Source organism: Lutjanus erythropterus, chromosome 14 (assembly GCF_056507025.1).
Source record: "Lutjanus erythropterus isolate fLutEry1 chromosome 14, fLutEry1.hap2, whole genome shotgun sequence".
Lineage (NCBI taxonomy): Eukaryota > Metazoa > Chordata > Actinopteri > Lutjaniformes > Lutjanidae > Lutjanus > Lutjanus erythropterus.
Window position 1 is genome coordinate 34,395,451 of NC_139330.1, and position 14,557 is coordinate 34,410,007.

Here is a 14,557-nt window from a genome sequence, read left to right on the forward strand (position 1 = left end):
TACAAAATCCTGTCCAGTAGGCGGCGGTGTTCGTCTGTGTTATTGCTCCCTGTAAGTTGAAGAAGAAGCCTTTCTTCCTGTCTCATACACGCCACTTACTGAACATCTACGGACCAGCGACAGCGGAGGGTTCATGCCGAGAAATGTCGGTACCTGGTGGTCGAGTCACGTTGTTATTCAACCGCGTTAGACTCTTATTGTCTCCATGTGCTGTGGCTCCATCATCAGTCCGTGTCACTGGATGTAACAGAGGGATAAAGTCACCTGCTTGGAGTCAGAGCAGAGCTCACAGCGGCTCACAGCTCCTCAGTACAGGTAAAACCTGCTTCTGTCTGTTTTATTATGACACATAACTACTGTATTTAATACTTTTGTCCATTTGAGACCAGGGCAGCTTTAAATTGACTCTGGAGGACAAAGAGCAACCAAAAGCCATTAAAAGAGGACTAACTAGCTAATGAAGCTAACTTAATTTATTTAGCTTAGTGTCGTATTTGCATTGAGTATCAAGCTAACCTGCTCTTTTCCTTGGTTTTAGTTTCATTAAAACTTATTTTCGTTATTCACGTTAAACCTGTTTCCCCTGTTCTGACTTCAGTTGTTTTAGTTTCTGTTTTATCGTTTCATTATTTATGTGACTTCTTCCCCAAAAACGTATTAAACCCAGCTACATTAATGCTATAAAACAGAAACCGACACAGAGGTGTCATGTTGCTGCTGTTATCAGTGACAGGTGTTGGCAGCAGTAGATGAGATGAGTCCTGACATGTCTGTCACGCTGTGGCTGGATAATAGATCGACTGATATCGTGACATGAAACTAGATGTGATCTTAGATTTGTGACATTGTTACATGTTGATATGGTGTGTTGTCTTTTCCTTTTTTTAAAAAAAGTGATGTAATATTGCAAAGTGATGTAATATTTTCAACTTACCAGATTGTTAGCTGTTCTTTTATTTTTCTTTAGTCACATTACAGTTGCATCAACTAATCAATTATTAATCAATTAATAAATTAATCGCCAACTATTTTGAGTATTGATTAATCAATTTGAGTCATTTTTTTAAAGAAAGAATGTAAAAAATCTCTGATTTCAGCTTCTTACCTGTGAATATTTTCTGGTTTCTTTACTCCTCTCTGACAGTAAACTAAACGTCTTCGGGTTATGGGCAAAACAAGACATTTGAGGACATCATCTTGGGCCTTGGTGCTTTCACTAGATATTAAATTTTTGATAAATAATCATCAGTGGATTAGAACTGCAACTATCAATTAGTTATTTGGTCTCTAAAAAAGTTGATCAGTGTTCCCCAGTAGTCATCCACTGTGTTTCCTCTACATTCATTTAGGAGTGGCGGCCCGCCACTCCCTAAATCCTAGCCGCCACTCCTTCAAATTTCTTTTTTTTTTTTTTTTATTGTTGACGGAAATACACCACCGCCGCATCTCTCCACCTTCAAAACAGACTCCTGTCGGGTATTTGCGAGCACTAAGGTAAACTGCAGATAACTATCTTGCTCAGTATGGAAATATACTTGCGCGTGCTCATTTGCATGATGCTAGCGTTGTTTGGGGGGCGCGGTCGTCAAGCACGTCAAGCACCTAGGCGACAGGGCAGAGTCAGAGGAGCGAATTTCAAATGAATAATAGAGCAGCGAATTACCGGCCGGAGAAGAGGTAGACGTAAGTTATTAGCTTGAGATAACTCGACATAGATTTTACAAGTTAAACAGACGTTCACAATATGTTGATGACCAGCTAACGTTACGTAACTTATCGGTAGTTTAAGTTAATTTGGCCCGGTGCCAACTCAGTGTCGCTAACGTGAGTAAACTAATTGATAGTATTAGGCTAACGTTAATATCTACACACCATTATGTAACAACTGACTGCATTTTTCAGATGAGTTCATTGAAATATTTCTCTAAGAAGAGAAACGGAACGCCTGCCCCCGCTGCTGAAAAAAATCCTACAGGAAACACTGATCCATACTATATTGTTGCACTATTGATTAGGGCAGCAACTAATTATTTTCACTGTCAATTTTTCAAGTCTCTCCTGTAATGATTCTTTTCACTATTTATTAATCTGTCAATCATTTTCTTGATAAATTAATTAATTAATCCTGTCACAATCTGTCAGTTGAAAAAGAGGTCCAGACATGTGGAGCACACAAATGTATCAACGGATCATTATTGATCAATCTGTCAATTATTTGCTTGACCAATCAATTAGATATTTGGTTCATAAAATGTCAGAAAATGAGAATCAGAGAATTTTGTCTTTTTTTTTTAAACCAGTTAACCAATTAATAGATTAGTTGGCAGTTAATTTAATAATTGATCATTTGATTAATAATCACAGCTCTAATATTGATATATTGATATCAAGGTATTTGGTCAAAATGTGATATAATATTTGATTTTGTACATATTGTGTAGCCCTACTTTATTTACTGTTGAGTATTTTAATCTATAACATTGCATCATGTTCTATAAGATCATCATGTGTTTGCTCTATTTGAGAATTTCCACTGTTATTTTACAGAAAATGTGTATATTGGGAAATATGTTGTATATTGTAGAATAGCTTAAAATATTGATAAGAGAGGAAGTGATATCTCCCAGCCCTATTCACATGTACATTTACTACTCTGCTACTACCTTCTCCTCTGCTTTGACTAACTGATCTGTGAACAGTCTGGGTATATCCTGCTTGTTCTTGTCTTGTCTGTGCATCAGCTGATTAGACATGAAATGACAGTGACTGTGATGTTAAAGTGCAGGCTTTTGTTTTGAGCCCTTTACATTCAAATTGGGTGAACAAAAAGGGCAGCAACTTACATACAGACTGTACATTGAAACGCTGTAATATTAAAGGGACAGTTCACCCTGAAATCAAAAATACAGATTTTTCCGCTAACTTGTAGTGCTGGTTATCTATCTAGATAGTTCTGCTGTGTGCTGCAGAGTCTTGGAGATCCTGGGTGCAGAGATGCCTAGATGGAACTCAGCTTATGTTGCTCAAAAGCACCAAAAGAATACATTTAAAAAACTCAGCAGTAATGTCTCTTTCCAGAAATTATGACTTGGTTACTCAAGATAATCCACACACCTTGATGTGAGCAGTATTTTTGATTTTTGGGGGTGGACTGTCCCTTTACGGACAACAAGTTCTAAGCGGTTCATCAGATTACACTGTAGATGTAATTAAAGCACTTTAACCACAGTGACTGCTTCATCTCAGTTTCCTATAGGGATGTAACAATGTATGGACTATTGTGATTTTTTTTTAAAAAAAAGCCTCAGTGCTGTACTGGACTGTGACAATATATAACATGATGTCACATGGTTAATTATACTATATTATATTCTGCTGAGTCCGATGCATGATGTTTTGCAGTTGCACACAAAAGAGCAGTTCATGCACTTTTTTGCACATGCTTTGGTCATGGCTGCAACTTTTATTTTATTTTATTAAAGGAGAAAATCAGAAGGACCTTCAGTCAGAAAAAACAAATTTTATACAAGTAAAAATTCTACACATATGGAGATTTATTTCTTACTGAAGGACTTTTTTTCTCTTTTTTTTAAATATTGCATCATGGACTTTTTATCATGGTGATATACTGTACGGTTTTGGCATTGTTACATCCCTAGTGTGCTGTAATTCACAAGAAACCTGTCGGCCTGCTTCCACACTGTACTGCACCTGCTCTGCATTTTAACATCTCTCTGTCCCTCTGACCTCGCTGTAGCCTACTGACCTGAGGCCAGCGCTGGGAGTTGTAGGGGTGAAGTCTTGTCTCACTATGTTGTCTTCCTTCCAAGGGAAACTGGTCCGGAATGGAGAAGATAAGAAAGCAGTGGTGAGTCTCCACTGCACAATCTGTCATCTGACATTTCATTTTCCCTCCTGCTAGCTGAAGTTTCTAGTGTGGTTTCCATTACTACCTATTTACAGTGATTCAATACTACATCACACTTCAAATACAAGCTCTTACCTCATATCAGAGTAATATCCCGTCTCTTCATCATTTCTGTGGAGCAGCCTTTACCTCATGTCTCTCTGTGACTGTTTTCAGATTTGTATAGAGGGGAACATCGCCTGTGGGAAGACAACATGTCTGGAGTACTTTAGCAAAACCAGCAATATAGAGGTACAACAAACTGCATCATTGATATACAGCAAAGTTGTGTTTGCTACCTGTGTTTGACCTGCAATTTCATGTCAAAATGGCTGTTGTACAAAAACAAAATAGGACACAGGTTGAAAAATACCGGAGTTACCCTTTAAATCAACTGTAAGAACTGTGTATGTGCTTTCATCCTTTGTCTGAATCCTTTGAGTCCTTCTAAATTTTCCTTCTAAAATCCAGTGTTACAGCATTGAGTTGTCAGCAGTGTTCCTGTTGAGTCATGATTTGTAACCCCCGTACACTGAAAGTGAAATGTAATATTCCTCTCTGTTCTCTTGTTTTTGCAGGTCCTCACAGAACCCATCTCTAAATGGAGGAATGTCCGGGGACACAATCCTCTGGTACTGTACATGACACTGATGTCATTAGACATTTTTAAAGCAGAAACAGACAATGTTTTTTTTTTTTTTTTGCTTTAAAGGAGCAATATGTAGCCATTGCACATACAAAAATGAGAAGTGCAGTACAAATAGGGAGTTTGAGTCATAGAGGTTGTAATCTTGTTTTAATGTACAGTCTACATTGTAAATTGACAATAACAAGCAAGGACGAGTCCTCCACTGTAAGTTGTTCAGCTGTTTATGACTGTTAATTGTGTGTCAGTGTAAAGGTCATCCTGTTATCCTGAAAACAAAAGCATATTGCTCTGAAATAACACACTGTGGATGAGGAGTTAAGTGGCTGACTGTCTCACTGCTGCCAAACTCCATTAACATTTTATTCAATTTAAGAGTTATAAACATCTGCTCCTTCTACAAGATTAGTAATGATTTCTTACAACACATAAACAGACACTTACTCATTCAGTGAAAAATTCTGCACTAATTTGAACTCTGATTAATGTGAAACTGACATTATTTAAAAGTTATTTTGGCCTGATGTAGAAAGTAGGACACCACAGCTGCAGAGTTCATGTCAAAGAAGCAAGTATTTAAATTTAACATGTTTCCTTGATCTCTGATGACACATCCTGGTCATTTTATGATTTCTTACAGTAAATATTTTACAATTTTCTCTTTTAATTTGTGAAGTCACTATAGAATAATGACAACATCCGTGTTTAGATTATTTCTTAATAAGCTTCTCTTCCATATGTCTGTCACCAATCACAATTTTCCCAGGGAAATTATGTTTTACAGACTAAATAAATGCCCAAAATGGCTTTTTTCCCTTATGTTTTTCTTTAGACATTACACCCTCCTCCACCTTGGTACAGTCCCTGCTGTAGTTACTTGTTTATGCAAAGTAGTAGGATAACATTACGCAAACTATGTTATTACAATGCACATAATTACAATAGTTTAATATCAAATTGTGAAAATTTCAGTGTACCTCTCCATTGAATGTGCTTCTTTCCAGAAAACAGTTTGGTTATTTTTGTGACAGTGGCACAAACTATAATATCACTTGGAAACAGGTGGGTGGGGGTTGTCTCTTTCCGCTTGAATCAAGATTGGACTTCATTGTATTTGCAGAAAAGCTTCTGTGAGCATGAAACAGACAAGTAACTTTAAAGTTAAGGTTTTAATGAAACAAAACTAAAGATGTGAAGGGAGGAGAGAAGTTTTTTTATATATATATAATTTTGGTAATTTGGGTGACGATCTGCCTGGTAGGGTTGCATGATTAATTGTAAAAAACAATCGTGATAACAATATATACACCTGTGTGATCTCATTTCTAATTGAGGACAATTCATTCACTCCCATCAGACAAACGGACCACATCACAAAATCCCAGCAGCCAGACCACATCAACCACAATAAGGCAAACATTACACAGTGCATCACCATTCTGTTTTTTATGTTCAGCTGTATTTAAATTAATCACGTTGATGAAGTGTTCTAAAGTAAGAGAGGAAAAGAGATATGAGGTATTTTTTTATTAGGAGAGTCTTTTAAGTTTGTTTCAAATCTGTCAAGACATTAAATATCTCAGGTGTATGTTTTTACTTGAGCTTCTAAGAGTGCAATAAATGTTTTTTATGAAAAAATAAGAATCATATGGGGGAATCATGATCTCAGTTCTTTGGAAGAAATATTGTGATTTACATTTTAGTAAGAATTGTGATTCCCACTGCCTAGTTGGCGTGGATCTGTCCTGTCAGTTTTATTTTAATGGTTCAGTTCAGAAAGGATCCATCCTCTGGAGACCACTATCCTGATCAGAGCTTGTGCAAATGTGTCCAGCAGTCATAACAGTAGTTGAATTGATTCCTTGTATGTTGTTATGCTGCAGGGACTGATGTATCAGGATCCTGAGCGCTGGGGCATCACACTGCAGACGTATGTTCAGCTCACCATGCTGGACAGACACCTGTCAACCATAGTGAGTGTACTTCTGGCTAGAAACACCCGTTTTATGTATACTAGTTGTTCTATGCTGTGACATACGACCTCATGAGGAAATCGGCTGAGCTGTATGTACTTAAGGTTTCTTGTTGGTTGCAGTCGGCTCCTGTCAGGATGATGGAGAGGTCCATCTTCAGTGCCAAGTACATCTTTGTGGAGAATCTCTTCAAAAGGTAAAACACCTGGATCAGACCGAGAGACCAGATAAATAAATCCACACAGTTCCAGCATAAATCTTCTGCTGTTTTGATGGATTCTGTTACATAACAGCTGAAGCTCTCAGTCTAAATTTAATACCTCCAGCTGAGGTTTTCTTTGTAACAATGAGAGCATTTACACCAGGAAATAAGATGGTGGGAGTGGGCAATATGGATGAAATCTTTATAGCACTGTATCAGTGTTTCTCTATCCTGGTCCTCAGAGCTCACTGTCCTGCATGTTTTACATGTTTCCCTGCTCCAACACACCTGATTCAAATGATCAGCTTGTCATCAAGCCTCTGCAGAAGCCTGATAACAACCTGATCATTTGAATCAGGTGAGTTGGAGCAGAGAAACATCTAAAACATGCAGGACAGTCAGCTCTGGGGACCAGGGTTGAGAAACACTGCACTATATGTTAAGGAAATGTTTATAGATTATAGATTATGTTTTCTTATACAATCAATAAAGCATGTGACACTAAGGTGCCTCAGAACATTAATACAACTGTGTGGTTTATCAGTATCACCATAAAACAGCTGTTGGTTGATTTGCAACACACAAAAATATAAAGGAATCATAAATATTATAGAAAAAATTTAGATGGTTTGCCAATTTAGATCATATCATGGTGTATATATGAGAGTTTTTTATTGTTCTTTTCAGTGGGAAAATGCCTGAGGTGGACTATGCTGTTCTCAGCGAGTGGTTTGATTGGATCATAACTAACATTTCCATTCCTGTTGATCTGATTGGTGAGTATAGACGAAGGAGAAGTGGGAAGTAATGAAGTACAAATACTAGTTTATTGTTCTGAACTAAGTGATGCTCCAGTGTTGAGTCGCTTTCCAAAAGTTACACAAGACAGTCCACAGACCTTGTTGTGAGCAGTTTCATGTAGGAACTGTTTTCTTTCCAATAGAAAGAAAGTAGTTCCTACATGAAACTGCTCACAACAAGGTCTGTGGACTGTGGATGTGATCTTGAGCAGATGGGTCATGATTTTTGGAATTTTGCATCTTTGATTTTGGTGTCAACTGTCCTTTTTAAGTAGATTTTTTTAGGTATGTGTGCTGTGCATTTATTTGTCTGACAACTTTTTGCTTTTACTGTCTACATTTGTACACAGGTATCTGCATCTTCCGCTCCTAATTACATTTTCAAAACAGGCGTGTTAATTTAGTTTTAATGCATTGGAGAAGACTTATCAGTTATTTTTATTTTGCATCATTGTACACCACCTCTCCAACATCAAGACTGATTTCAACTTGGATGGCAGAATAACATGACGATTCCTTGGTGTATCCATCAATGTATATCACGCACAAGCACGTAACAGATGAAACAGGCAGATAGGGAGATAGGGTTAGCTGCCTGTGAGAGTCTGTTTAGTGCTGCTCGACTGATGTTTAGACCCAAAAGGGCATTTGCAAAGCTTCTGAGGCTAAACAAAATATTTTGGTCATCCTGTAGAGATTTGGGAGTTTCTAACAAAAGAAAAAACCTTTATTAGACCTGAAGTGTGTTGTTGTGTCGCTCATTATTTTCACATGGGAGCAAAGTTAATGTACATTATTTTCAGGACATTGTTTCTTATTTTACTTGAAGTTAGAATGGTTTAAGCTTAATCTTAAATGATGTTGATATGACATGAAGTTCGAATGGCTTTGCACAGAAATAGTCAGTAGAAATGTCCTTCAGAGGACAACCTTTTACTTTTATACTTTGAGGACATTTCAGTCTGTACTTTTTCACTTTGACTTGAACAAAAAGTATCTGTACTTTTACTTGAGTAAAGAATGTGACTCACAGGCACCACAGGTTCTGCACCTCTAGATACCACTAAATCCTACACACTGGTCCTTTAAGAACTTGAAGAATTAGTAGAAGTGGTCACGTTAGAAGAACAGCTTGTTGATGTATACTGCTGTCTCCAGTCTACCTGCAGACGTCTCCTCAGACCTGCCATGAGAGGTTAAAGCAGCGCTGCAGAGAGGAAGAGAAAGTCATTCCACTGGTGAGGACTCGCACACAAACACACAAAAGACAAACTGTCTGTTCACTGAAAGGGAAGTTCAGTATTTAGTGAATTGGTCACCAATTAGACCTCAATCCCCTTGTACACCAGGAGTACTTGGAGTCCATCCACCAGCTGTATGAGGACTGGCTCATCAAGCAGACCTCCTTCCCGCTCCCTGCTCCTGTTTTGGTGAGTGACCAATCACATCCTGGCACACCTTTGCTTTAGTCTATGTAGATATAATACATAGAGTATGTCCAGGTATTTTCAGGTTACAACACAGATGACCCTGTTTCACTGGCTCATGATGCTGAGCTGTCACCAAGTGTGTTTCCACTTCCTCCTTTCTTTGTGTGATCTTATCGCATGTCAGGAAATCTGTAGTCTCTTTGTCTCCTGCACAGTCCCTCCACGATTTCATTGGCTTTTTGGGAATTGTTGCAGCCAATAATGCCTGATTTCCTGGCAGCTTTTCTAAATAAAATTGTGACTTATGTTGTGATGTTCTTAGGCATTGTATGCAATGAATTTGCAGGAGCAAATGTTGTGTTCTGTTCCGTTCTGAGTGTTGAAAGTAACCTTACCAAAAAGGCTCAGGATTACAAAAATTCTAACAAAATATACTTTAGGGCTTCAACTAATGATTATTTTCATTGTCAATTAATCTGCCGATCATTTTCTTGATTAATCACTTAGTTGTTTGGTCTATAAAGTGTCAGAAAATATCCCAGTGTATCCCAAGACCCCAAGATGGCGTCCTCAGGAACCAGAAAATATTCACATATTTATTTTTTAAGAAGCATCAGTCAGAGAACTCTTTTTCTTTAAAAAAAAAAATAGTCAGACTGATTAATCAATTATCAAAATAGTCAAGTCACCTTTATTTATATAGCACATTTCATACAAGAAGTGTAAACTCTGTGTTTCAAGATACATCGTACATTTTAAAACATAAAATAGCATTTAAGATAAGTCTAAATGATAAAAACATACACAATAACAAAGATTTATTCTTATCATTATTCATTAAAAAGGAGATAATAACAATGATAATAGTACTTATAGTATTGTATGATTATAATAGCTGACGATTAATTTAATAATCAATGAAGAGTCGAGATAATAATCTAATATGATTATTTGTAAATGAAGACGTCAGGGGTGTTCCACAAACATGCAAAATGTTTTTGGAGCTCAAACTCACAAACGGCAAGCACAGAATTATAAATTATAAAATGTAAAAGTGCACAGAGTATTGATAAATGTCAATAACAATGATTCTTTTCAGTACCTGTGACGAAATGCAAAAAAAGTACAAATTCAAATAGATAGTAAATAATCAAACATTGAGTCAGTTCATTGAGATGATGCTTGTGTGTGGGACTGCTGTGATTGGTGGAACTCGCAAATCATTGAGAGACTGACTGAATTTGTGTGAATTATTGAAATCACAACATCACAGCATCCTGTCTGTAGCAGCTGCCACTCTGTAATTCTCATCTGTTTCTAATAATGTAATATTATTAATTTTCTGCAGGTGATTCCTGCTGACCACGACCTCCAGAAGATGCTGCACCAGTACGAAGAAAACCGGGAGAAAATCTTAGCAGCTAGCTACCTCTGATAGCAAAACATACACTTACACACACACTGGAACACAGGAGGGAATAGAAAGATGTTTACAGTTGATCTGTTACATTTACTTAATGCTTTTCACAACCAAGTAGAGCGCTGAGATTCTGATTTTAATTTTTAGCAACTTGACATGTCATCTCTCCACAATTTTGTGCTCAGTTACAGTTCAGTCAGTGTGTTTAGTAGATGCTATTTATTTAGAAGCTTTTTATTATGAAAGGTACTTAACAAGAATGTATATTATAAGTTTTCTTACACAGGGTGGAAAAGCCTTAGAAACTGAAGTCAGATATTCCTGTGAACTTCAGTTTTTCATTACAAGTTTCTTGAAGGAACCTAAAAAAAAAACGTGTCAAAGATTTTTCTCTGAGCCAAAAAATGCACTTAAAGTTTATCCTCAAAACTTGTTTTGTTGTTACAGATCTTAACTGTTTGGATTTTAAAGGAGCAATTTGGAGCCATTGCATGTGCAAAAATGAGAGCAGCAAATTCTTTCCCCTTGTCCCCTCGTCTCCAGACACGGCAGAGACAAGTACGCTGCAGCAGCTCTGCAGGAGCTCTGCAGGATGCACGCAACCTTGTAAATTGACAGTAACAAGCGAGGACGTGTCTTCCACTGTCAGTTGACCAGCTGTTTCTAACTGTCAGTTGTCTGTTGATATAAAGTTAAACCTATTATCCTGAAAACAAAAACCCACTGCTCTGAAATGACACACTCTGGATGATAAGTTATGTGGCTGTCTGTCTCACTGCTGCCAAACTCCATTAATATTTTACTCAATTTTACTGTTACAAACATCTATGCCTTTTACAAGATTATTAATGTTTTCTTACAACTCATAAACAGATACTGACTCATTTGGTGAAATTTCTGCAATAAAATGTGAAACAGGCAAATTAATAACGTGGAAATTTCAAAGGGAGAAACTACAGCTGTAGTGTTCATGTGAAATGAAGCGAGTATTCCAGCTTAACATGTTTACTTGATCTCTGATGACACATATTGGTAGTTTTTGATTTATTGCAGTAAATATATTACAGATCTCTCCTTTAAAGCTCAATGGTGACAGTGGTTCATAAGGGGACCTGCAGTATGTGAGTGCTTGATTTGTGAAGTGAAAACTGGTCATATAGACGGAGAGTCAGTGATGACCATCATTCCACCTGCTACAGATACAGAAGACAAACTGTATATCCTGTAAAGTGATGACACTAATTTTGGGACCTGATGAAAACAAGCACAGTTCAAATATTTCTCTAGAATTCCTGTGAATGAAGGAACTCATGTTCTTTGTTTGACTTGTTTGTCATATTAAGTTAAAACTAAGTTTGATTTGAGGCATTGTCTGCTTTTTGTGTTGGTCATATCTATTAGTGAAGAAAATCTTAGGAGATGTTTGGTGCTCTGGATATCATGAAGTCACTTGCCACAATAATTACTGATCATGGAGGAGTTTAACCTGACAAATAGTTAAACAACTAAATCTAGTGGGGAACATTATGCAAACATATACTGCTGTGCTTTCAGAACCTGAAACATAATAATATGTTCACACAGGTTTCTTTGTTTATGGGTTCTTTTGTATCCTGGTTTAATGTTATTCTGTGGAATGAAAGTTAACACTCATCATGCCATGTACATTTTCTTATCTACAATATTAAAATCTAGCTTATTAGTGTTATTTAAAAAACATTTAAAGTTTATATAAAGTTTAATGTCTGTCAGGACATCATATTTCATGAATTTATAATAAAGCCTTCGTTCAATCAAAAATCCCTCTGTTGTCATTCCTTTCAGGGTCCTTGTAACTGATGATAATAATGCATATAGTGCAATACTGCCATATTTTTTGACATGCAGTGAAAACATACTGTTGCAACCCTGCACTGCACACATTAAGTCGTGTTTCTACAGCTCTGTTTGGGGAGATCAGCAGAGAGATTAGTGATAATTCAGCACATCAGTTGTTACAAATGTCACAAATTTGAGCCAAGAAGACACAATCTCATGTCAAAACCAGATTTAAAGACCTCAGTTGTTTTAGTTTGGACCACTCACATGGTTTATATTACTAAAGTCAGAGTTTCCATGTGTCCTGGAAAGCAGCTGACTTATTTTAAAGTCATGGAAAATGAGAGGAAAAGTCAAATGTCCTGGAAAATTATTTCAACACCCCCAAAACAGATATCATTGCCATCTGAAAGGGCTAAACTATGTCAAAGATCTTATTAATGTTCAATCGGTAGTTAATTGATGAGAGTATTTTGAGAGGCTTACCTAAAAACAACAGTCTCAGTGTAAGTGTACACTGTATTTAGAATATTTTCACTGGCAGATGGTAATTTGACCTCACAGAACATTGGAGTTACTAGTTTACTGCTGCTTCGATCGGTTTGTTTATTTGTGTGCATAGGCACCTAGTTAAAAGTGAGTTTGGAAGATTAGTTACAACCAAGAAAGGTGTGGCAGGATTTTCTTTTCTGTAGTGGTGACAAAACTTTTAAAACATACATATTAGCTGTTTGAATTAAACTGAAGCCAAACTCCCTTGGAAAAATATGACATATTAACAATTCTTCATGTGACTGTAAAAACACATAACTCCACACAGGTGAACCAGAACTCTGTAGTTCTTTGTTAACCTTGCTGGAGATGAAGAGACAGATGTAATCACACACCTGGAAACTGATTTTTGGGTCTTTGGATCACATAACATAGAACTATTGAAAAAAATCATTGGAGTATGGTTTACATATTTTTTGTAGAAAACATACAAATATTCAACATAATAGAGATGTGAGTGATATGTGTGGTGTATGTAAACTGACAGATAATAATTTGTTTTTTAAAAAAAACAACACAAATCAAAATAACATGCAGCCATTTCACTCCATTTTTTTTTTATCATAATTCTCAGTCATTGAGGCAAGTCAGCAGGGTGGTTCTACAGGAGTCTACAGTAATGATCACATTAACACTTTGCTGCAGTGATGTGGCGCTGACACCATCTTACTGAAACAAATACCAGTCATGGCATTAAATGTTATTCTTTTGTGTGCTATTACTTTATATTCTGGGATAGATAGAGTCCCACGAAGGGATTTGAACCCGCAAGCTTCTGATCCGAAGTCAGACGCCTTGTCCATTAGGCCACATGGTCACAGAGAGTGCAATGTTTTACCCTTTGAAAAGCTTGACCACTGTCACTTTGTTTGTCTTTTTTGTCACAGGTGAAATTTGCCCCCCTGTAATGCCTCTATGTGTTTTTGTGTCTTGTGTTGCTCTGAACTTATGTTTAGACTTAATATCTTCTGTTGGTCTTGATTTAATACTTTAATTTCTACTTTGTGTTAATAAATCCCATGTGTTCGGTCATTTTAAAGGTGTCTGTGGGTTATTTGGGTCAACTGTAGAGTCCTCTTCGTAGAGCGTCACACCTCTGACAAAACAACTGGCCCCAGCCTGGCCCCCTCAGCAAAACTGGTCTAGAACTGTTACTGCAAGTCAGTACAGAGGTACTGAAATAAAAACATGTAACATTTCATTTGTAGTTGATCCCTAACTAAACCAGTAGGAGTAAAGGTGGTGTGAGTGTTGTGTTCCAACTACCAACCCATGTGTTAATGTGTGTTGGAATCTGTTGAGTACTGTGTAGTATGGATTCATTTGTTCATGATATCTAATACCTTCAGCAAATTTCATGGAAATAATGGCCATTATTTTCCTACATAAACTACCAGAGCAGAATGTCAACACTTGAACATTACAGTCACTTGGGTTGAACCATGATCATGGCATTATTAACACCACACTTTTATCATCTAAGCTAACCAGTCTCATTTTTTAAGATTATGTTTTGGGGCTTGTTTCCCTTCATTTGATGGGACAGCTTTAGACAGATGAGAACCCTTACCATGCACCCTACCATACGTGTGACTGCCTTGCAGATTAGCTTCTGTGAAAATGGTAGGCTTCACATCCGAAACTATGTGGAATGACTGATTACCTCTTCATGCATTGTGCATGAGTTCACACCAAACATGTATCCACCAAACTCTGTCAAGTCAGGCTGAAGCTTTCAACCACGAAGGGACTCGAACCCTCAATCTTCTGATCCGAAGTCAGACGCCTTGTCCATTAGGCCACGTGGTC

General features: G+C 37.2%; 1 protein-coding gene and 1 non-coding gene across 2 annotated transcripts; one reads left to right on the forward strand and one right to left on the reverse strand.

Annotated features, from left to right (window-relative positions):
* Positions 1 to 62: 62 nt before the first annotated feature.
* tk2 (thymidine kinase 2) lies at positions 63 to 11,961 on the forward strand. The gene is made up of 10 exons (XM_084736089.1): positions 63 to 315; positions 3,831 to 3,865; positions 4,085 to 4,159; positions 4,486 to 4,539; positions 6,437 to 6,526; positions 6,649 to 6,722; positions 7,416 to 7,504; positions 8,687 to 8,766; positions 8,878 to 8,958; positions 10,307 to 11,961. The coding sequence occupies exons 1-10, from the start codon at positions 144 to 146 to the stop codon at positions 10,391 to 10,393; spliced, it is 837 nt and encodes a 278-aa protein (XP_084592215.1). The 5' UTR covers positions 63 to 143; the 3' UTR covers positions 10,394 to 11,961.
* Positions 11,962 to 14,484: 2,523 nt separating this feature from the next.
* Positions 14,485 to 14,557, reverse strand: trnar-ucg (transfer RNA arginine (anticodon UCG)). The gene has a single exon. It is a non-coding gene; the product is annotated as a tRNA-Arg (tRNA).